This window comes from Myotis nattereri (assembly GCF_964212035.1).
Source record: "Myotis nattereri genome assembly, chromosome: 3".
Classification (NCBI taxonomy): Eukaryota; Metazoa; Chordata; class Mammalia; order Chiroptera; family Vespertilionidae; genus Myotis; species Myotis nattereri.
In genome coordinates this window covers 97,450,222-97,473,940 of record NC_138077.1, presented here as the reverse complement: position 1 = coordinate 97,473,940, position 23,719 = coordinate 97,450,222, and the positions used below count along the sequence as shown (strand labels likewise).

General features: G+C 36.0%; 1 protein-coding gene across 1 annotated transcript in view; it reads right to left on the bottom strand.

Annotated features, from left to right (window-relative positions):
- The window catches only part of ROBO1 (roundabout guidance receptor 1), a gene marked incomplete at its 5' end in the record, with an annotated part of 448,967 nt that overhangs the window by 49,963 nt on the left and 375,285 nt on the right, over window positions 1-23,719 (bottom strand). Inside the window, 7 exons of the mRNA XM_081087409.1 lie at window positions 3,252-3,294; window positions 4,693-4,719; window positions 8,947-9,144; window positions 12,301-12,472; window positions 16,076-16,197; window positions 17,114-17,345; window positions 18,023-18,144. Of these exons, the coding sequence (XP_080943535.1) occupies window positions 3,252-3,294; window positions 4,693-4,719; window positions 8,947-9,144; window positions 12,301-12,472; window positions 16,076-16,197; window positions 17,114-17,345; window positions 18,023-18,144 (916 nt within the window). The remainder of the gene's footprint in view (window positions 1-3,251; window positions 3,295-4,692; window positions 4,720-8,946; window positions 9,145-12,300; window positions 12,473-16,075; window positions 16,198-17,113; window positions 17,346-18,022; window positions 18,145-23,719) is intronic.

Sequence of the window (23,719 nt, the reverse complement as noted above, 5' to 3'; positions counted from 1 at the left end):
ACTCCAAGTATGACGATCACTCACCAAAATCAAAACAAAACAAAAAATACCTACTTGTACTCATAAACCACAAAATAAGATACCTCATGGTTCAGGCGCTGGGGAAAATGGTGAAGGAGCCCCGTGGTAAGAGTTGCTTTAGACTGTCTCCGCTTTCCATTGATAACATGGAAGACTTCTGAAGCCACGAAGAAGGGAAGGACAGATCTAAGAGTGGCCAATATTTTAAAGAGAAGCAAGCCTGAACACACTTTCTCAACTCCCACAGACAAAAAAAAATAAAAAAAAAATAAAAAAAAATGTGGGGTTGGCATTTTCCACCTGTTAGCCTGACTTCCCAACTCCTTTTTTTTTTTAGACTTTGTTTGCTTTTTCCTGGTTTATGCTGTGGGTTGGTCTTAAGTAGGTTTTTTTTTTTGAAGAGGTGACTGGGATGTTTGAGGTAAGGAAAGCAAATGAATAGGAACAGTTACTTAATATTTCCAATATATTCGCCTGAGTTACATCACAAGTCCTCTTCTTTTTCAAGCTGAGAAGAGGTCTCTTCACTTACCACAATCCTCATTCACCCTTCTCTGGAAAGAGCTAAATACACAATATTGAAAACTGGAAGTGATTTTTAGCTAAACCTTCTCCTTTATGGGAGGGAAATGTCCAGCACCTCAAATTTTCTTTAAAGTCGACTGAACTTAGGTCTTCTGACATTCATTTTTTTCAATAACTCACACATTCCTTCCCTTTTTAGATAGTTTTTGATGATTATCTTTCAAAGATCAATAATACTTCAGCCACTGAGAGACATGATCATATGCATTTCAAAATATTCTGGCTCCAAAAGGGTAAAGGGAATTCACATGAAATAGTCCAAGTTGAGACAGATGAAAGCAGGACTGCTGAGAGCTTTTGTAATAGATTAGGCAAGAAAGAACAAGTGTTTGAAGGGAAACAAAATAGTGATAGTAAAGGGGGTAAAACTTAGGCTCAACAAAAAGCAGTAACGGATGCAGGGAAGAGCATGACTGGAACATTTTGACTTAGGTATCACTAAGCAGATGAGGTAGGAGGTTCAGTGAGGGCTCCTGGAGTCTGAGATGCCTGAGGAAAGCAGGGATTAAGGAATGGACATGAAAGAAACGAGTGCAGGAGTTTGGTTCACTCCTCATTCTCTTACCATAATGGGTCTTAGACACACACACACACACACACACACACACACACACACACACTCACTCTCAAAATGGCTAGAAAATAAGACCTCTTCCTAATGTCCTCCTGATCCCTCTTATGCTGTTCTATTTTTCCCATATCACTCAACTGCTAATATTATAAAATTGATTTTTTAAATGTTTATTATTTATCTTCTATCTCCCCCACTAAACGTAAGTTCACGCAGACAGGAATTTTTACTGACTTTGTTCACTGATATATCTCAAGCAACTAGAACAGTGCCAAGTTACATGTTGGGTAGTCAATAAATATGTTTGATTAATAAATAAATTTAAAATTTTGTGTATGTATACACAAAACTGTCATTTTGAGCACTGACTCTAATATACATATTTAGCTGCTCTCTCTGTAACATTTCAGCACCTTTTATCATTTAATGGGGAATAAAGGTGATTTCTATTTGGTATTTGAAATAAACTGGTTTTACTGCTATTCTATTTTTTAGATTTAAAAGGTTAATTTTGAATGGTTATTGGTGAGCTTTCCAAATAGAAAAATATTTCAGGAACTTTGTAAATTTTCAGCCCTTCCACAGAAACTAGCATTTGATACCTATGGGCTCCTGTCATTATTCTGATTTGATAACTTGGTCTATTTAGGTTGTTAATTCCTTTTCAGCAGAAACCAAACTTATACTGTGCATGTGTGTGCGTGTGTGTGTATATGTGTGTGTGTGTCGCATGTATTCCTCTGTGCCTGTGCACATGCAGGGGCTAGTGCAGATAATATAGAAGCTGCTCAATAAGCACACTTTAATATGCTTTGATTAATGAGAAAACCGAAGTCTAAAGTCATAAATATATACAGATAGAGAGGTGGTTTATAGTCAGGCATTCCAGATTTACTCACAAGAGAATGTTCTTATGCCAGAGGCTGTTTCATGAATGTCTGGGCTATGATTTAGATGGAAATCCCCTGGATGCAAAAACATGCCCTGGTTTAATTCCTGAATCAAGTGGATTTATTCCTTATGAAGACCTCCCTAGCTTTTGGATCTTCCAGCGGCTGGCTTTGTTTCACAGGTATGCAAACAGGAAGCTGCAGCAGTACCTAGTAGTGCTTGTTGCTGTATTTGTACTGCATTGGTTAAAGGTTATCAACATTTCCATTTAAACCACTTTGTCATATACTAATTCAGTGATTTTGTATCAGATATACGTTCCTCGATTTCAGGCGCAATATCTTACTCATTTTTGTCTTTTCCAGGAACAGTCACATTACCCATCTGTACAGAGCACAGCAACAAATAAATTAATTAAACTTGAATCATAAAATGGTTTTTGTTGGAAGATTTTTTTTCTTACACCTTAAGCAAGATGTCAGTTTTTGAAAAAGAAAATCTTACTGTAGGAAATTCTGAAGTATGGCTCATATAACTTATATATTATTTCATCCCCTTTAAGCCACCTCTCACCTCAATTTGTAATTTCCCTGTGAATATATTAAAGTTCACTGAATAATAACAAAAAATTCATAAACATAGGATTGAGGTTCATTTTTATTATAGAAAAGAAAGCTCTGTGTTAATAAGCTACCTAGGTTTCTTCTTTTATTTCACATTTCCCTGCAATATGGACAGCTGAACTAGGCTGAATTCATAACAAGAACAAAAAACAAACATAACCTACAACTTATGAGCAAATGCTGCTTTCAGCAGGTTTTAAATGAACACCTTTTGTTTGATAGTATCTGTTAACTAGTTATATTTCTTAGTCTTCATAAATGCCATCACTTGATTACTACAGTCCTTTTAATCATCTGCTAAATCAGCAAGTCTGTCTTTCCCAGTTCAAGTTCTCCCTCTGGTGGTCACTGACTTTGATGCAACAGCTCTAATCAGGAACTGCATTGGTGTGTAAACAAGCTGGTGTCACAGCACAGCGGAGTGGAGCATTTCTGAAAGGTTTGAACAAATTTCACCTTTAACTTAAATCTTTTAAGCAAAGAGAGCGATGTCATCAAGGAAGACAAGAAGAAATATCTGGAATTCCCCTTAAAATCTACAAAATAAGTAAGATATTTACCTCCCTCCACTGCTCACAGCTTCGCCTCCTCTCTGATAAGTTACTAGAATGTTACCAAAAAAAAGAAATAAAAATTAATAGACATGTTTATATTTGTATATCAAAAGCTAGTACATTTATGAGCATCTTTCTAAAATGGAATGCATTCTCCCTTTCTACTTAGAAACAACACAAAAATCATCACAGAAATTAGCAGATTTCTGATTCAAGTAGTATTTTTTAAACATTGTATAGAATTAAATAAAGTTATTCTTATCAATGTATCCACAAGGTTGAGAACTAAGCAAAAGAAAATGTCAGTACACTCTTATTAAATACCTCTGTCATACATTTGTACAGTTGAATTCCCATAGATTTATATTTTCATTTTATTATTATATCATATCATTTCATAAATTTAAGTGAACTCTTAAATTGAGGGGACAATTCCTATTAGACTATTTCCCCAGAAGTATGAGTAACAGTAAGACAAAGAGAAATGTTTAAATAACCCTTCTCTCTCGCCACACACAAAGATGTATATAGGCCACACTGTGACTATCAATTAATGCAATCTTTTCCTTATTGTGGCTTTTAGAAGCTCTTCTCATTATATTTTCATCAGGCATGTATATATAGCAAACATATATTTTAATGCCCTTGAAAGCATTCTCAGCTTAATAAAGTATGGGCATAAAAATCTAGCCACAACAAAACAAGATTTGCACATAGGCAACTGGTTAAGGAGATTAGCTTTTCTGTAACTACAGACACATTTTCTAAGGAGAAATGTGTTTCTAAAAGCTGCCAAATTCTGCTACTTAGAAGAACTCCAAACTGGGGGTCTGCAGAGGAGAGATAACTGCTTCCAGTGATTTCAATAACTGGATTAGCAATGAGGAGGCAAGGCTCCAGGTACATCTCTCACTGGAAGTGACTGAGAGTGGAGGACCCACTTTGAAAGAAACAGAAGAGAACGGAACATCAGGATTCTGACTTAGGGGAAATGAAGTTTTATCTTCAGGTGTGCTGGCTATTTTGGTTGCCTTCAAGAATGTTGATTCTATGGACAGAGAACTGAAAGGGAGAGACATTTTTGTTGGAAAACCTGAAAGCTTAAGTTAAGGAAAAAATGTACTGCCAAGTGTGAGATCATCAATAAGATCATTAACGTGTTAAATCATGCCGAGGGTAGCTACAGTGTGTCTATCTAATGAAACACATGCATACAAGGCTGATGTACAGTGTGCAATATGAATAAATAACTGCATTAAAGGCATGAAAAGCAACACCAACCATTTCTGCTTCAAAGGCATGCCTGACATGAGTAAATGAAGTATTATATTCCATTTAAGCCCTCTCCCCCAACTTCCTGCAGAAAACGAAATAAAAACTGAAACACAATAGGACAACACATGCTGAACTAACAAAGGAAAGGAGGAGGGTAAGTGCAAATATATACCTGTTGGTGTGAAGGTAAAGGACGGGACTGAAAATCAAAACAAAATATAAACCAGTTATTAAGCTGAAGAGAGAAAGGGAACATATCACATTAGTATAAATCAAGCAGACAGCTGAACATAAGACAAATGTAAATAACTAAGCCAGCAGCTCTGACATTCTGATATATGAACAAAACAGAATCTGAGGTTAAAGAGAGAACTTGTCTCTGCAGGTACCATTTTGAAGTGTCTGACATTCTAGTACGGAGGGAAATTGTGCTGGGTTAGCCTGTGAATGACCCTGCATTTGGTAACAGATTCAGCTCATGGCTTTAGTACAAACAGGACCCCTCTATTATAAATCATTTCCAAACAGTGGATGATGGATTCTTAAACAAGCATGATGGGGGTCTCACTTCAACCTTATCTAGAAATCTGAAAGTAAATGCTTATTAAAGCGGACTAATAGGCTCGTATTCATCATTAAGAGGCAGAGACAAAGATTGAGGGGAGAAGAGAGAAAGAAAGCACGAAAGGGAAGGAAGGAAGGAAGGAAGGAAGGAAGGGAGGGAGGGAGGGAGGGAGGGAGGGAGGGAGGGAGGGAGGAGGGAGGAAAAGGAAGGAAGACAGAAAGAATAGAAGAAAGGAAGAACTGGAATAAAGAGAACCATAAAATTGAACTATTTCAATGCCAAGTAATGCCTGACACCTTATTATATAAACAGTGTAAAGCTTCATTTTTATCATAGAAATTTGTGAATGGACAGAAGAAATGGGGAGTTTTAAACTTTAATTTTCCTATTTTAGTTTGTGTTTAGAGGCTTTCTAGGAGTAAGCTGAGCAATTTTTTTAACGCCACACTCTGGAAGCTAAACAATAGAACAATAACACCCTCTGAAAACCTTCGCTCTCTGCAGCTATAAATCTTAATCTAATCAATAATGCCTGGAATGGAGCTGCAGACCTCAAAAGTAGGAAAATGCCTCCCCCATTTTCCTATGTCTCCAATTCCTCGGTGTCAGTTTACACTATTGCTATTTCCAGGATATTTCATGGAGGATGACTTATTTCTAAGCTCTTCACACTGCCCTGGTGAGGAAAGCAAGGACATCTATCTTACTCCTTGCAGACTAAAGTTTGCTTTTACGCAATCCTTAAATACACAAACTATAATATTGGTTAGCTATTGTGGATCAAAAAGCTGCCAAAAATGTATTTTCCACTTCACATTGGAAAATCTCCAAACAATTGACTTTAGGATTAGAGCATTTGGGGATGCCAACTGGAATGTGACACCTTTATAGCTGTCACTTCTTACCAAATCACTCCATCTCTGGGCATACTAGAAAGAATGAAAACAAAAATCTCAATGCTATGGACCCAGTTTATACACTGGCCTTCGTCTGCAGCATGACAACCCCTGTTTTAAGAATCTATTGTTTTCTTTCAGATGGGTCTTGTCAGAGAGTCAATGTAATTTAGCTACAATAAAAAATACAGAGCCATAGTAACAAGTCTCCATTAAAAAAAAAAAAAAGGTACATTAGAAAGTAAAGCTATTCAAGCAAGAATAGAGTTCCTGAACATTAATTTGCTATCACAAGGACATAGGGAAAATATGAAAGGTCCTTGTCAGTATGCCTAGCTAACTGCTAGCCCTGTTTTAAGGAATTGAAGAAGAGATAAAAAGAGGTTCGTCTATAAGTGAACTTTTAACAGCATACACACCAAAGAACAACTTAATTCTCAAAGCTTCCAATAATATAGTACATTCTGTTTGCCCAGTGATGGCACAATATGAATGTGGATGGGGTGAAATGCCTACAGATAAATGTATGTGTGGTGTGGAGGGGGGCAGGGCGGGGGGGGGGGGGGGGAGAGCTCCCTATTTCCCAGTCACACTCTGAATTGATGGTTTATAAGCCAATAGGCTCTTTTACATTCATTTCTTTAAAATACTTCACTTCCTTTTTTGTATAATTACCGGCATTGTTTCTGACATAGATAGTTTAAGATTTCAGGAGGCACCTTTTTTTAATTGCATAGAAATAGGATTATGAAAAAGTGCCGACAAGGCAAAATGAAGAAAGCAGAATCAAATGCTCACCAATTACATTTGTAATTATGTTCTACGAGTTCTGCTAGTTAAAAGGACAATGACATTAGTTTAATAGGTTTTGCAGAAAGAGCATATAGGCATTTGCCAGCATGCATAAAGAACATTAGTACAGGAAAAGAAACATTTCAGGAAGAAAGCTTTTCATGTCACATATTTAGATTTCAAGACAATACAAAACATTAAATTGCTGTAACTACACAGCTATAGCACTCTATTGCAATAAGAAATACAGGATTCCTGGAGAATTCAAGAGACTCTACATCTATATGTTAATTAGTCACTTTTCCTCATTCAAATCAGATATTATCTCCCCCCCTTCCCCCCTAACACTCTACTCAGCTCTTTCCAGGCTCCACAACGCAGACACTGCAAACCCTTCTCTGCATCGTTTTCAGTCGCAGGCTTTTTATGGTAACACCTGATATTGTTCTATTTTGTATGGAAATGAGCACCAGTGCTCCTTGTGGTTACATCTAAGCCAGCGGTTCTCAACCTGTGGGTCGCGACCCCTTTGGTGGTCAAACAACCCTTTCACAGGGATCACCTAAGACCATCCTGCATATCAGATATTTACATTATGATTCATAACAGTAACAACATTACAGTTATGAAGTAGCAACGAAAATAATTTTATGGTTGGGTCACAACATGAGGAACTGTATATAAAGGGCCAGAAGGTTGAGAACCACTGAATTCTAAGCCCGCATTTTCCATTCCACAAGAAGGGATACTGACATTTTGCTTCATCTCTAGAGTGCATACATATCTAGAAAACACTTGGGGATGTAATGCCATGGCAAAGGTATGGACATGACGAGATTGCTGTGCAGCCCCAGGCAAGACACATGCTGATTCATTTTACAGGGTGGGTGATGAATTCCATACTGACTCTTTCTTGCCAAGCCCCTCTGTGACGGGCAGTACAAATATGTCAGACTCCTCTTCAGACTGTTTATAAGTGTATAGGGACATTCTAACTGGCACTGCAAATTCTTACTTTGCCATTTAATTGGCCAGAGAAATGACTTGGCCAACACATGTAGGAAATGGCCACTTAGGAAATATGCACACCTTTTATTTTATTTTTTTAAGGTTGGTGATGGTAGGGAAGGAATGTCTTTGATAATTCTCTTTAAATTTGCACTGTGGCAAAGCAAAAGTGTTGTCTTAAATTAAGCAAAGGCCCTTAACCGAGGGTGAATGTATTATTTGTCATCCAAACCAGGGCCATTTTGAGAGAAGCAGGAGCACTATAAATATTTAGTTGGACTAAAGACATAAATTGGGACCATCCCCTGAGAACTGGGCCTTGGATCATCTCAATCATGGCCCGTGTCTGAGGCCCAGAACTGATGAATATATTTGGGAGTGGGGGAGAATTATACATCCGCAGTGTTATCAAATCTCCTCAGAGAATAAAATGTAAGTTCTCAATCTGCAGAATTTAAGGATATGTGGCAAAGGTGTCTGTGCCACATATTTGGTTTATCCACAAAATTATAAATAATAGCAGGCAAGTAAACTTTATCTTCTAAAACTGTAAACATATTTGTAACAAAATCACCCTCACTAATTAACAGCATATGCACAGTCAAATCTGCAACTTTAAATATAACAATGAAAAAGTACTACATCTCCTCTCTCTGCAACCTGAAGGACCTCATTCAGTCACGTATTTCATAGTCAAAAGAAATGACTGTTTTACAAATAATCAGAAACAACCATAAAAATAATGATTTTACAAGTAACCTCTTTAGCTTCACAAAGGCAACAATGCCACCTTAAAGCTGTGTGAGACAGTTCAAAGCTTGTATTTATAACTTCTGTGGCAAGGAGATTAAAAAGTTTCCTTGAGAATATAAAGCAAAAATGTCATTCCCTAAGAGAACCAGGGGATGGGAGAACACCCAGGCAGACCTACCTGGGAGAAATATATTTTACGGGAACTGGGCCTGGAACTGATTAGTCCTGTATGTAGCATTGCTACTCAAAGGAGTTAACATGCAGATGTCATGATAAAATAAAAGCACTATTGAAAATCCTTATGTGTTAAAATGATTTAATAAGTATATATACATACATAATTTGCATTCACATATTAAGACAAGAGTTATGTCAACATAGTAAAATATAAAAAACTTAGGAAAGCTAGTACCTTTCCTGATACCCGCGTAGGTACTGGTCAGCCCATTTCTCTTCTTGCGGTGCCGATAGAGCCAGATGCTGAAGACCATGAGGATGACCCAGCAGGCCGCCCCGAGGCCCGCGATGAACGCCGGCTGCTTCACCACGTCGGAGATCTGCTGAGCGAGGCTCACCTGGTCCTCTGGTGACACGGGGTTGCCATGAGAATCTGAAAAGCCATCTTCAGATTAATTTGGGTTTAAAACTCAATAAGATAATAAACTCATAATTTACATAACATAAAACTGCCATCATTATTTTGTTAATTTTTGGACAATAGCTTCCATTTCTTAATTTGCAACACCAGCATTGTTAGTTAAAATACTTCCTGAGATTTTCAGCAAAACTATATTTGTTTTATTTATTTTAATTCAAAACAAATATGATATAATTTTATGGAATTTATTTTAAAGCAAAGGCAATGGCACACAATTTCCATTTTTTTACTCCATTGCTTATATTAAGTTTCACAGGAAAGTGCTGAGATAAACACAAAAGTACAATAGTAAAAAATGAAATACTCTACTGTAAGTATACAAATAAGGGGTCCCTGATAAGTAAGTCTAAGAAAGATATACTTTCTCAGACTTCCATAGAAACCCTCAATTATATGTTCTAAAAAGGGTAAGTAAATTTTATTTCCTGTATAAGGTAGATATTGAAAAAAAATACATGCTGTGTCTTCCATCTCTCCCATCACCACCCACACACCCCACCCCACACAGACTATATTCTGATTCTTAACTGTCTTAGAAACACATTACTTGAACCTATGTTCAGAAGGGCCTATAAAATTCAGGATTATTAAAAAGCAATGATAAATGAAAATAATGCTACCACTGAACAAAGTATAAATAATCTTTCTTTTGAAATAATAACCACCACAAGGAACACTAAATATGGACAAGAATGATCATGTGTTACAAAACAAATAGGCTTATGTTTTCTGACAGCTATTTTGATTAAAAAATTAAAAATTGATGGAATTTATGGCTATTAAAATTTACTTATTTTCTATTTATGTTTAAACCTACTAAGATATTAATTTTTCAAGCCCACCATTTCATCGTCACACAGAGCCGTCCAGAATTCTACAGAAAACTGGAAGCTGTTGCTCTGTCATCAAAGCAATGCCCTACTCTGCTGGCACCGACTGCGGCCAGGCTGGAGGACGGCCAGTGGGCAGCGTTCCCACTCTGTCTGCAGTGTGAATGTTCTCCCCCCACAACATCTGGAGAAGCAGGAAGGTGTTTGCCCACTTCTTTACGATGGGGCTTTCTATGACTGTTATATAATCTGACTCTGAAAATCTTCTGCTATTACAATGTGCTTTAAAATAGAAACATTGGTTCCATCCCCCAATTTTTTTTTTTTGTTCAGAAAAATAATTGGTATAACTCACCATATCTGAGTAACATTTCTCAAACAGAAAAATAAATCCTACAGATTACCTTTCCTTATTACATGATTGCTGCATTCATATCTGACACGGTCGGAAAAAGCAGCAGCATTCAATGGGTAAGAAAACAGCCTTTGGAAAATAGCAGTGGCTTCTATGTAAAATGATTAAATTGCTACGTGTGTGTGTGTGTGTGTGTGTGTGTGTGTGTGTGGTTTTTATTGATTTATTTTTCTCTCTTGAACAGAATTTCAGATTTTATTCTATGGAGGGTCAAGGCTGAAAAACCTATTTTCACAAGCAGTGACCTGCCTTCAACTGTTTGTTGACTGAAAGTTTTATTTCATGTTCCAGACCCTTTTATCTATGGTTACCCTAAGAGCACTTCATCTTCTGAAAGTTCGCCATGCAGACCTATTCTTTTATTCCTACACACCCTTTGTGTTTACTGGGCTTGTGAATTCCACGGCTATCGGTGCAAGGTTAAGGTGGGCAGCTGTGGGTTCAACGGAGACAGCCAGGAAAGGTTTCACGCAAGCAGCCAGATGGGCTTCCCAGAACACAAAGCGGTGCGACGAGTGGGTTAAAACAGCCGCTCGACCTCTCAGCCTTTGCCTCACGGCAGCTGAGGCGATACTGAGATATGGAAAAAACCTGGAGCACATTTATGATTTCAAGCAAACCATTTGTTCCGTAAATCCTATGATTTAAATCTTAAAACTAAAATTCCAGTTCATCTTTGAAAACCCAGGACTATAAGTCATATGTTATCAAAATAGGTAAATGACATCAACAACAGGGTTATCACAATGTAACTCATAAATTCAATTTTAATAAGTTAAAACTGATATTGCACAAATCTGGGCAATCATTTGAGTAAAAAAGTCCATATTGAAACTGTTTTCCCTCATATCTTATATAACACTGTAATTTTGCAATAAATGAACCCGAAATAAATCATGAAGCTATTTTCACATAAAAGTTTTATAAATCAGCACTGTTTTCAAATGCACAAAGTATAAAAGGTAACCCAAAAAGCAAATGCTGGCCCATGGTTGTGGCATATATCTGATCCTTTTTCATAATTTAGCAACTGACAAAATATTTCTGCCTAATTTCTGATCTGGAACAATCTAACACAAAGTTGACATATACTTCTTAGCATCTTTCACAAATTAAATGTCGCCTCTTAATATCTGACCCTCTCCTCTTCCCTTTCCATTTGCAATAGTATTTTGTGGCTGTTTTTGATGTTTGTTTTAAATTATATGGGTAACCACTTCCTAATTTGTATCTTATTTCATGCCACATTTTCTATAGTGAATTTTTGTAATGAAGGATTTTGTCAGATTTTTTCCTATTCATCTTTTAAAGCATGCACTTAACTTGATAAATAATTAGCATACAAACATATTTAAATGTACTCTGGCATCTCAATCTACATTTTGTTATAAGAAGCAACCATAATTTTAAATAGACGAAAATGGTTAATATAAATTGCATAATGCTATAAACTTCTAATACTTAGTATAAGCTTTACATGGAAGTTTGTTTTATTTTAATCCAAACAATTGCAATTTTCATGAAGGTGTACATTGTGTCTTGTTCACTGAGGTACCTTTGGTGCTCAATTGTATTTTTTGACTAGATGTGAAAATTTAATAGGACAGGATTAGGATCATACTGAATACCGACAGTGTTTTTCTTGGAAAATCATTTAATGTGCGCTTGGATAAATTTAAGGTTAGTTGTCTTATATATTAAATCTAACACCATCATATTGTAGCTGCATTGCCACAATCCACATTCTATTCAATTTACAATGGTGGCTCCCCTACATGAAAATAAATAAATAAGTAAAAAGAAGAAGAGGCCAAAGGGAAGAGTGATAATATACTCTCAACCTGGATCTGCGCCAGCACTTACCTAGTTGGATAAACTGCGGCTCGCTTTTCACCCCTGGCCCAGCCCCAGTGCTGGCTGCCACCTCCACACTGTACCGGATCCCGGGGACCAGCGAGGGAATGACCACAGAAAATGTGGAACCATCCACCGTCTTGTTTATATGGTAACGAGTTTCATTTCCCAAACACCAAACCTGTCAGAAGAACACAATGAAGGTTACTCTAGCAAATTCTTTAAGTTAATGCAAAGATCAACATAGTATTGTGGCTTTAGATCTAGTCAGAGTTCAGATCTATCATGAACCTAATTCGGGGAGTTTCCGAAGTCTATTTTGCCTAGGATCTAGTTCTCAAAAGACTCTTCTAGGCAAACCTAATGTTAGTAGAATCTTCAAGACCTCTTGAAACTTTCTCAAATACATTGTTTTTCCTTTAAGCATTTTTATAAATATTTTTATTATTGAAAGAATTACATATATATCCTCCTCTTCCCCTCCCTCATAGACCCCTTCTAGCACGCCCCCATCACCCAACCCAGGCCTTCACCACCCTATTGTGAGTGTCCATGGGTTATGCTTATATGCATACAAGTTCTTTGGTTGATTTCTCCCACCCACCCCACCCACCCCCACCTTCTCTCTAAGATTCGGCAGTCTGTCCCATGCTTCCATATCTCTGTATCTATTTTGTTCATCAGTTTATTTTGTTCATTAGAGTCCACATCATGTGATAAGGTGAATCTATAAATTTTTGCTTGAAGACACTAGTTGCTATGATAACATGTTTTTTTATAAAGAAGAAATCATTTGCAAAAAAAAAAAAAAAAGTTCCTAGCAAAAAGTTGTGCACATCTTGATAAAGAACAATAACGTATCTACCATCAAGTAGCATTTGCACTCCTAATGTGGGCTAGGTGTGATACCAGATTACCAGATATCACAAAATAAAGATGAGGAAGAAACTCCAAGTCTAGCACTTTACTTCAACAGTTCTCTGGTATAAAATTACCTGGTGCTATCACCTTTTCCAAATAACCAAAACCAAGAAGCAGTGATTTAAAAAGAGACAGAGCTTACCTTACATAAGTATGGTTATTAAAATATAACTAGTCGTGGCTGGGTTGCTCAGTTAGTTGGTTGAGCATTGTCCTGTATACCAAAAGGTTGAGGGTTCAATCCCAGGTTGGGGCATGCAAGGGAAGCAACTGATTGATGTTTCTCTCTCTCTCCCTCTCTTAAATTAATAAAAACATATCCCCAGGTGAGGAATATATATATATATATATATATATATATATATATATATATATATATATTGAATATAAGAAGAATCATCCTAGGATTTTACTCAGCCTATGATATGTTGAACTATTAACAATGGGAGAAAATTAGCAAACTGATCTTGTAGTTAATGTGGATATTAATTAGTCTTTGATAAAATATTAGATTATAAAGAATAACATCTGATATGAAAGAAAAATGTTCTTATAAGAAAATTATTATATATCTCATTAACTTTGATAACGGCATTTGTTATAGGAAATTATTTTCAGGAAATAAAGATTTATGCTCTACACTATAATTCTTAATTTAAATTTCACACTAAAGGATTATTTATTCATAGGGTAATCTTTGGCAATGTCCTAAGATCTGGGTGTGGTGCATGACAGTATTTGAACTCAGTTTCCATAAGGAAATGATCTAGGAAGTAGTAAAACATGCCCTATGTTCTTTATGAAGCAAGATGTGGGATTAGCTTCAAGTATCCTATTGTCTAATAGGAAATGGGATTTAAAATAAATCTAAGAATATCAGTGTCCTCTATCACGAGGGCAATAACCTTTACTTTATCTTTGAAAGTTAATATTATTTTAATATAGCTTCAATGCATAACACCAGCAAATGGTCAGATTCTATACCAGGATCTGACCATTTGGAAATAAAGAGTCCTTTGTGATTCCCCCCCCCCCCCCCCCCGCCCAATTACATTACGCAGCTGAACCAAAGCCACAGACCGATTTTTGTACCAGTCAATCAGGTTCAGAAAGGCATTTTATTATTTTAAATTGACCGTGAAGTTAAGTGAAATCCACTCTTTCGAATTTCTTCAGGAGAGAAATGAGTTCTGACTCTTAGGGGAAAATGCCTACATTACACAATTTTGCTGCAGAGCTGAGACATCACCTCATTTTAAATCCTTAAAACCCTTCATAACAGTTTATTTTTCTGGAATGAACTGTAGAATCCTGACACTCCCGGTATTAAAATAACCTTGAAACTCACAAGAAGGCACTTGAAACTGTCGAGACTTTTATGTTTTAATGATTCAATTACCCTAGAAGATCTAATTTAAAATATTTAAGAAATCACTTGCCAAAAAAGAAGTTCCTTGAAAAAAGTCTTGAGAAAGAACAACTTATCTATCATCATCCAGCATTTGCATTTATGTACTTAAGTATTTTAAATACTTTGAGAAAGTTGCCCTTTTAAACGTGTGCATAAATTTTCAGTTTATATATTTTTTAAATAATTTAAAAATAAAATATTATACCTAAAATTAAGCTCAGTATATATGGTTATTGTGAAAATCATTTGCTACTCCAAAGAAAATTTATTGTCTTTATTTGGGCCTTAACCAAGAGCGCACAGCATAAACACTCAGAAAGATCTACCAAGATATATATGCAAGGGCCCTATTATGTAGACCTACTAAATCAGCATTTCTGAGCATGGTAGACAGGCATCTATATTTAAAAAATAAGCTACAGTGATTCATATGTTAGCATGTAATTATCTGCATAAGGTAAATGTGTTTACCTTCTTAACATCAGTTTCATATCAACAGTTACAATATAAAATATTTAGATATGAGATAATCTACTAGTAATTAGAAAAATACTCAGGCATCATAGAAATTTTAAGCAGGATCTAGAGAAATACATTTTTTCCACTTGAAATATGTTTACATAAGTGTTGAAAAAATACACATAATATCTTTTCTATTGTGATTGTCTTGCTTCTAATTCATTTATTCTAACTCACTTAACCATCCCATAATACAAAACAAATTCATTGATAGGATAAATGCCATGTCCCTAAGTTAGTTCTTATTCTTCCTTGGTATGCTTAATATATATTTGCACAAAATCATTCTATAGAAAACTCTCTAAATGCAATAAGTAGAGAGGATGACTTCACAGGTAAAAATAATTATTCATAATCATTAGATTAAATCCCTTAACACTATATCACATTAAAAAATTCATTTAAACATACAGAAATTTATCTTTGAATTTCTTCTGAGACATGAAATATTGCTTAGAAACTGAAACAATGTTTATAGATAAAAATGATTTTCATGTACAGTAAATAATTTTTATCTTATCTCTAAAGTTCCAAGATTTCAAGCATAAATACTTAAAAAAAAAAAAAGGACTTATTTGATAGAATGTGACTCATAGCCAATTCGATAGGGTAACCTCTACAACATATATTTAGGTTATTTTTAGGGCAAAAAAATTAGCATTTCATTGGTTGTTTATGTGGTATGACATCAACCTAAACATAATGAGATGAAGTAGATTCTCTCTTTTAAATTAATGTTTTTCAAATAGTTTAAGAATTAGTATTCCACAATTACTGAATAAACAGGAAAATATTTTTAAACAATTTTTACATACTGCTATTCAGACCAGCAGATGGCGCCAAATATCCATGCACAATGCAACCAAGGTTTCTTTTTCTTTTCTTTGTAGGGGAAGAGGTATGCCCATCAGTAAATGACTATATAGGGATTACCTTGTACTCTTGGACCATTCCATTTTGAGTGTCTTCTGGAGGAGGCTGCCAACTAACAAGAATTGCAGTTCCATTTCCATCATTCTTTGATACAGTTACACTTTGAGGTGGGGCACTGGGTGCTATTAAATTGTTTCAAAAAGTGAATATATTATCAGTGGCGTTAGAGGACATTAAAAGCAGGCACTTAAAATGTACAAATAATAACCATATAAAATTTATATCAATATACGCATATGTTTTAAAGAGGCATCTCATACCAAACTAAGTATTTCTCAATATTACTAACACATTGTTACTGTGAATGTTTCATAACCAACATTACCGAGATTATCTCCACAAAAATTCCAAGGGAAATCCCTATTTCTTTTATCCTGCTACCTTAGTCTCATGTTCTCTAATAAAGAGTTTAAAAAGTATGAAGATGAATGCGTCATCCATGATATTAACTATATTCCATCATTTATATATTCAAAGTAATAAAGACATTTTAGGGGATGTTCTGGAGAATAGCTGTGACATGTAACCTTTGACCTTTATTTAAATATTAACTTTTAATTTCCAGTGATAGGGTGGCCAATCATACTGGTTTGTCCGGAACTGAAGGGCTTCCAGGGACGTGAGTCATGAGTATAAAGTGCTAACCCTGGAAAGTCCTGGGCAAACCAAGACATTACTCACCTTATTTACAAGTCATTACTCAAGATAACGTTTAATAAATGAATGGAAAATAATGCAAAGGCAAGCAAATTGAAAACATTTCCATCTTTAAATGTGAATTTTATTTCTGAATGATTAAATATACCTATATATGATATTAAACAATACAATGTTTCACATTTGCACATTTTTCTATAAGCCTCTACTAAAGCAATTTATAGTAGTTCTAATTAAACAAATTCTATTAGCAAAATACGATGTTCAATATAAAAAGAAAGTTAATGTCACTATTAACATAAAAAATTTTCAATCGTGTTAATAAAAGCCTAACAAATGTACTGTGCAATACATAGAAATCACACACTTCATTATACTTGCCTTCTTCCAGGGTTTTGGCAAATTTAATTTCACTGTCTGCTCCTTGAAATTCATTAAAAAAAGGACGAGCCTTAATTTCATAGTTGACTCCCTTTTTGAGATCAGGGATAACCACGCTATTTTTGGTTGGCGTTCTCACTTCAAAAACTAACCACTCCGACTCCCCATGGTTGGCTCCAGACGGCCGATAAAGAATTTTATATCCTTGAATATACTGAGACTGTTGGTCCACCTATTAAAATGACAAATAAAAGTGTAATCACTAATATCTTTCTGTTGGTTTATTAGAAAATTATGAAAATGAAGTGTAAAAAATATAAAAAATTATATTGGACTTTATTCTGTGGTCTTCAAATTTACACAAAGCAGAATACTAAAAACAGAGAACTACTTTTGTAATGTATTTCATTTTTCACCTTAGTATATAAATTAGGTATTAATTTTGATGCTTCATGCAGAAATGTAAGTCATTAAAGAACTTCTGTGACAATATCTGAAAAGATGTCTCTCAGTGTTCGGGGGGATGAGGAAAAATGCGTTTATCAACTTTCTAATTTTTAAAGCCTAATTAATGCTTAATGTAGAACTACTTACAAGTTAAAAAATGTGATCATCCTATCACAAGTTTTATCTTCATGATTAATACTCTGTGTCTTCCCTCTAAGACTGGTAAAGTCCATTATTGCAGCATAATAGATAATACACACAAAAATAAACTTTTCTCTGTTTAAAGCCAGTCTACAGATACCATCATAAAAAGATTACATTATAAAGTTATTGGTGGAGTGAGCAACAGATAGCAACAGATATAATTATATATATATTGCATTTTTTTTACATAATAATTTCCCAGAGGTCACCTGCATATTAAAACCATGATCAAATACTGTAACAACAACAATGACTCACTGTCCAGTGAACTTCGATTGAAGAGGAAGAGAGGATGGTTGGGTTGTGGAGGTGCAGTACAACATCTCCCAGTTCCCTCTGGACCTGCTTGTGATCCACCCCCTGACTTGTTGGGGGAACATCTGCAAAAACCCAAGAATACTGTGTCAGATCTTACACAATGTTACTGACTTGAGGGAAAACTCGGCAAAACGATCCTCTCATTCATTTCAACTCTCAGAAAAGAAGAATCATTGAGACTGGGAAGCCAACCTGTGATACAGAATAAAATAGGGAAAAAGTGACCTTTTTATTAGGAGGATAAGGAGGTATACAGATGATGTACATGTAGATGTAGATAGAGATAGATATAGATATAGATGATATAGATATAGGTAGGCAAAAATAATAGTGGCAAGCAACAATATTTCAGAGCTCTTCTTACCAGGTAATGCTTGTTTTCTCTGAAATTGAGCAGCCTAGTTAGTGCAATCTCCACTTAGTTTGTTATAAACTTCTGTAGTGACCCTAACTATGAAAGAAAGAGCCTGAAATTGCAACTATGGGTGGGTAATGTAAAGAATGGAGATAATAAGCGAAAGCAAGCACAAAAAAGAAGTCAGACAGCTTACATCTTGTAAGAAGAACCTGGATGTCTCCCAAATTAGGTGATTAAGTTAGTGGCTATGATGGGGGAATACAGAAGCCACCAGTAAAACAGGATAGGATAGGATAGGATAGGATAGGATGGGATGGGATGGGATGGGATGGGATGGGATGGGATGGGATGGGATGGGATGGGATGGGATAGGATAGGATAGGATAGGATAGGATAGGATAGGATAGGATGGGACAGGACAGAATAGAATAGAAAAGGGTAGAAGAGAATAGGGTAGAATAGAGTAGAGTAGCGCAAATCTGATGAAAAAAGGTACTTATATTTCATTGATGATAGTTTGGTTTAGTTTAATTATAGTGCCACTGCAAAGAAGGTTTAACAACAAGTTTTTAACCTGAAGTACACCAACATTTCAGAAAGGAGACCGAGAACAGAGTAAAAAATAGTGTTCATTTATGTTGCATTTTTTTCCCAAGAAGAAAGGATTGTTGTTTTTTTAATCTTTATTGTTGAAAGTATTAACATATGTCCCTTTTTCCCCCCATTGACCTCTTCTAGCCCACCTCCTCCCTCCCCATCCCAGGCCTTCACCATCCTATTGTCAGTGTCCATGGGTTATGCATATATGCATATAGGTTCTTTGGTTGATCTCTTCCTACCCACCAACCCTCCCCTGCCTTCCCTCTGAGGTTCAACAGTCTGTTCCATGCTTCTATGTCTCTGGATCTATTTTGTGAATTAGATTCCACATATGAGTGAGACCATGTGATACTTGTATCTCTCTGACTGGCTTATTTCCCTAAGCATAATACTGTCCAGGTCCATCCATGCTGTTGCAAATGGTAAGAGGTTTTTTCTTTCTTTTTATTGCTGCATAATATTCCATTGTGTAAATGTACCACTGTCTTTCTATCCACTCATCTGCTGAAGGGCACTTGGGTTGTTTCCAAATCTTAGTTATTGTAAATTATGCTGCTATGAACATAGGGGTGCATGTACTCTTCCTTATTGGTGTTTCTGGTTTCTTAGAATATATTTCTAGAAGTGGGATCACTGGATCAAATGGGAGTTCCATTTTTAATTTTTTGAGGAAACTCTATATTGTTTTCCACAGTGGCTGCACCAGTCTGCATTCCCACCAGCAGTGAACTAGGGTTCCCTTTTCTCCACATCCTCGCCAGCACTTGTCCTTGGTTGATTTGTTGATTATAGCCATCTGACAGGTGTGACGTGGTACCTCAGTGTCCTTTTAATTTGCATCTCTCGGATGATTAGTGACTGAGCGTTTTTTTCATGTGTCTCTTGACCTTCAGTCTGTCCCCTTTGGAGAAGTGTCTACTTAGGTCCTTTGCCCATTTTTAATTGGGTGGTTAGTCTCCCTTTTGTTAAGTTGTATGAGTTCCCTGTATATTTTGGAAATTAATCTCTTATTGGATGTATCATTAGCAAATATGTTTTCTCATGCAGTGGGCTTTCTTGTCATTTTGTTGATGATTTCTTTTGTTGTGAAGAAGTTTTTTATTTTGATTTAGTCTTATTTATCTATTTTCTCTTTTGTTTCCTTTGCCCTGGGAGATGTATCCATAAACGTATTGCTATGTGAGATGTCTGAGATTTTGATGCCTATGGTTCCTCCTAAGATTTTTATGGTTTCACGTCTTACAGTTTAAATCTTTTATCCATTTTGAGTTTACTCTTGCATATGGTAGAAGTTGGCAATCTAGTTTCATTTTTTTGCATTTATCTATCCAATCTTCCCAACACCATTTATTAAAGAGACTGTCTTGAGTCCATTGCATGCTCTTGCCTCCTTTGTCAAGTATTAATTGAGCAAAATGGCTTGAAGAAAAGATTTTGTTAAATTTAATAAAGTTAGTATTAAATAAAAACAGCCATTTCTATAGAGATGTTCTAAATATAGATGTTTTGCTTAGTTTATAATAGCTAAAGAGAACACTGGTGAAAAGAGGAGAAAATAAAATTGTGTTTTGCATCCAGAATTCTCCAGAGAATATTGTATGTGGCACATATATTCTAGATTATTTGCCATCCATAAACAACAGACACAAGCATTTTAGTTTTCTGAAAGATTAAATACTTTCAAAGAGCTTACTGTATAGATGGCAAAAACATGAATGGAAAACAAGGCTGGTGAGTATCTTTGATGGAGTCCAGGGAAGACAGGCAGATGGGAGAGAAGACCGACCAAGCACTGTCCAACACTCTGATAAATAATACCCTAAATAAATGGTCCTTCCCACCATGGTAAACAGTATGGAGTTTCCTCAAAAAATTAAAAAATGAAACTCCCATTTGACCCCGTGATTCCATTTCAAGGAATATATCTTAAGAGGCCCGAAACACCAATCAGAAATGATATGTGTACCCTATGTTCATAGCAGCAAATTTACTGGGACTATAAATTTAGAAAAATAACTGAGATGATTTTTGTTTTTCGTACTTTATCTTAGCATACCTTTGGCTAGTACTGGTCCTCAGGCTACCTATGCTCACAGCCTGTAGACAGAAGGCACTTGGTTGTCAGCTTCCCATCTCAGGCATACTTCATTCTCTACTGTCTCATTTGCTCCTGTAATGTCAGCTCTCGCGGGTCTCCAGGGTACGACTAAATTACTTGGAATAAGACGGACTTGGGCTTGCATCCCAACTCAACAACTTTACAGCTACCTACCACTGCGAAGATTTTTGGACTTCACGTATCTTCTTCACACGTTAAGGTGATGTTGATGAGCCGCTTCTGAGGACCGCATTTGGTAAGGCATGCAAAGTCCTTCCTTTGAGAGCAGGGATCTCTACATACAGAGTGTGCTCATAAACATTGGTTGAGTTAAAATGATTTAGTGTATGGGAAAGACACACATTATTTCAGCATCTGAACAAATTCTCCCATATGTAAGCTCCATCCTCAGGGATCCTTCTGCCCTTTAGGAAGTTTCTTTAAACAGGTACATAAACCCTTTTTAAAGGGTTTAAATACTGTGATTTAATTGCAATCTTCAATTTCTCTAGTTTGAAATAAACTTGCCAATTAATACCTTCTTGGAAATAACTAAATTCCTTGGCCTAGTGTAACCATTTTGACAACAGCAGTTTAGAATATTATTTTAGAAAATTTCCTAATAGAGAAAAAATGGAAAATATTCCCTAGTAAGGTAATATTGAGAAGTTCACAAATTGGTCCTTTATTGTCCTTGTTCTCCTCTGCTACCTGGAAGAAATATATTGTAAATGGTCCTTCCCAATATTCAGAATTACAGTTGAAGGAAATCTCCAATGTGATTCTATCCAACTCCTTCCCCCCAAATGGGAACATACACACTCTCTGAGGGGAGAGTATTCAGGCCCACTTCGTCATGTGTAGTTAAGGTCTCTTACCATCTCTACCTTACCCATTCTGCACATTTGGTGTTTGTGTACATACTCCTTACAAAATAAGGATCACAAATACTGTGTGGACAGGATGTGCAGATGAAGAATAGCAGGAACAGTGGCAACAACTACCTTCACCGGAACAATGACCACCACCACTCATCTTCCTTGCATTATCAAATTTTGTCTTTGGGAAGACATTTTGATTGTCTTGTGATGTGGCTGTAACTCCAACTGTGACAAAGGTCTACCTGACTCCTAACTGGAAAGCGTGCCCTCTATTTTTGCAGCTCTTACTTTTGACCCAGCTCATTCATGGGAATAACATTTTTGCAGAAATGGTTACAGAAATTATGGTTGCTCCTATGAATCAATTTTCGTCTTTTCTGAATTCACTGTAACCTTGGCTCTTACCTTCCTGCTCACATGTTCTGCACCCCCAGTTATAGTTTTCCTTGTTCTTCCCCAGATTCCTGCTATAGAAAATATTAGTGTGGCCCTCAGCTGGGCTTCAATGTATCTCAAAAGCAGCCTGAGATTTACACAATGAAATCTTTCCCAATTTTACTCCCAACTCATCGGTCCTGTTTTGTTGTCTGAAGTTAGAATAAGCATATCTTTTTCACATGATAATCTTTTTAAATGTAATGAAAAAAACATCATGCTTTCTCTAACTTTATAATCTTGAGGGTTAATCCAGGATGCTTGATTTCTTTTCAAATATGTGATTTTGACTCTTTAGGCAGACCCACCAACAATCCTCTGTCCTCCTCTTAAAAGTCTACCTGAAAATGTGGTGCTCAGAAAGGAACACTTACTCCATTCGTGATCTGACCTGCTCAGACTGAAAGGGGAGATTACTTGATCCAGACATAATTCTGCTAATGCCAGCTAAGACTACATTTATTCATTTGGCGACTACATCACTCAGTTGGCTCAGATAGGTGTTTTAATTGACTTCAAACACTGAAGTTGGCCTGTCCCCCGCCACCCTCTCACATACTCACAAGAACTCCCTTTAAGTTCCAAGTCCTCAGCCTGTCCTTCCACAGCTAATTTTTAAAATCTAAAGTCAAGCACCAGACTTTTAAATTTGCTCCACTGATTTCCATCTTGTTAGTGCTGGCCTATCATTTAAGTCTGCCAACATATATTTAACTCTGATTCTCTAATTCAGCACACTAGCTAGCTTTCTCATTTTTATGATATTTGTATATTTTATGAACTTATTTTCTTTTTAGTCCATACAGTGAAAGAAATAAAAATCCAATTACAAAGTCTAACGGCAAAATAAAATAAAAGTCTGAGTTTTGTATAATCATACATTGATTCGTGGATTTAATCCTTGTTCAATCCTGTGGCGTAAGTATTTTTAGCCTCATTATATAGGAGAGGAAACTGAAGGTCAGGACTAACTTGCACAGGGCCATGTAGCTGGTAGGTTAAAGAGCTGAGACTAAAAGTTCTTTGATTTCAAAATGATATGCCTGTTTTGCTATATGTCTAGTCCACCTCTTGACATAGCTATTCATGTACAAAGGTATGTTGATTAACATTTAAAAAAACATATTCAGATAAATGTTAACTATATACTCACTTACAAATAAAGATAATGTATTACACAATTATTCATATGCATTCATTGTCAATCAAAACTCCACTTGGGTTTGTTAGGTAGAGACCACTGTACTGGGGTCAGGACTAGGAAC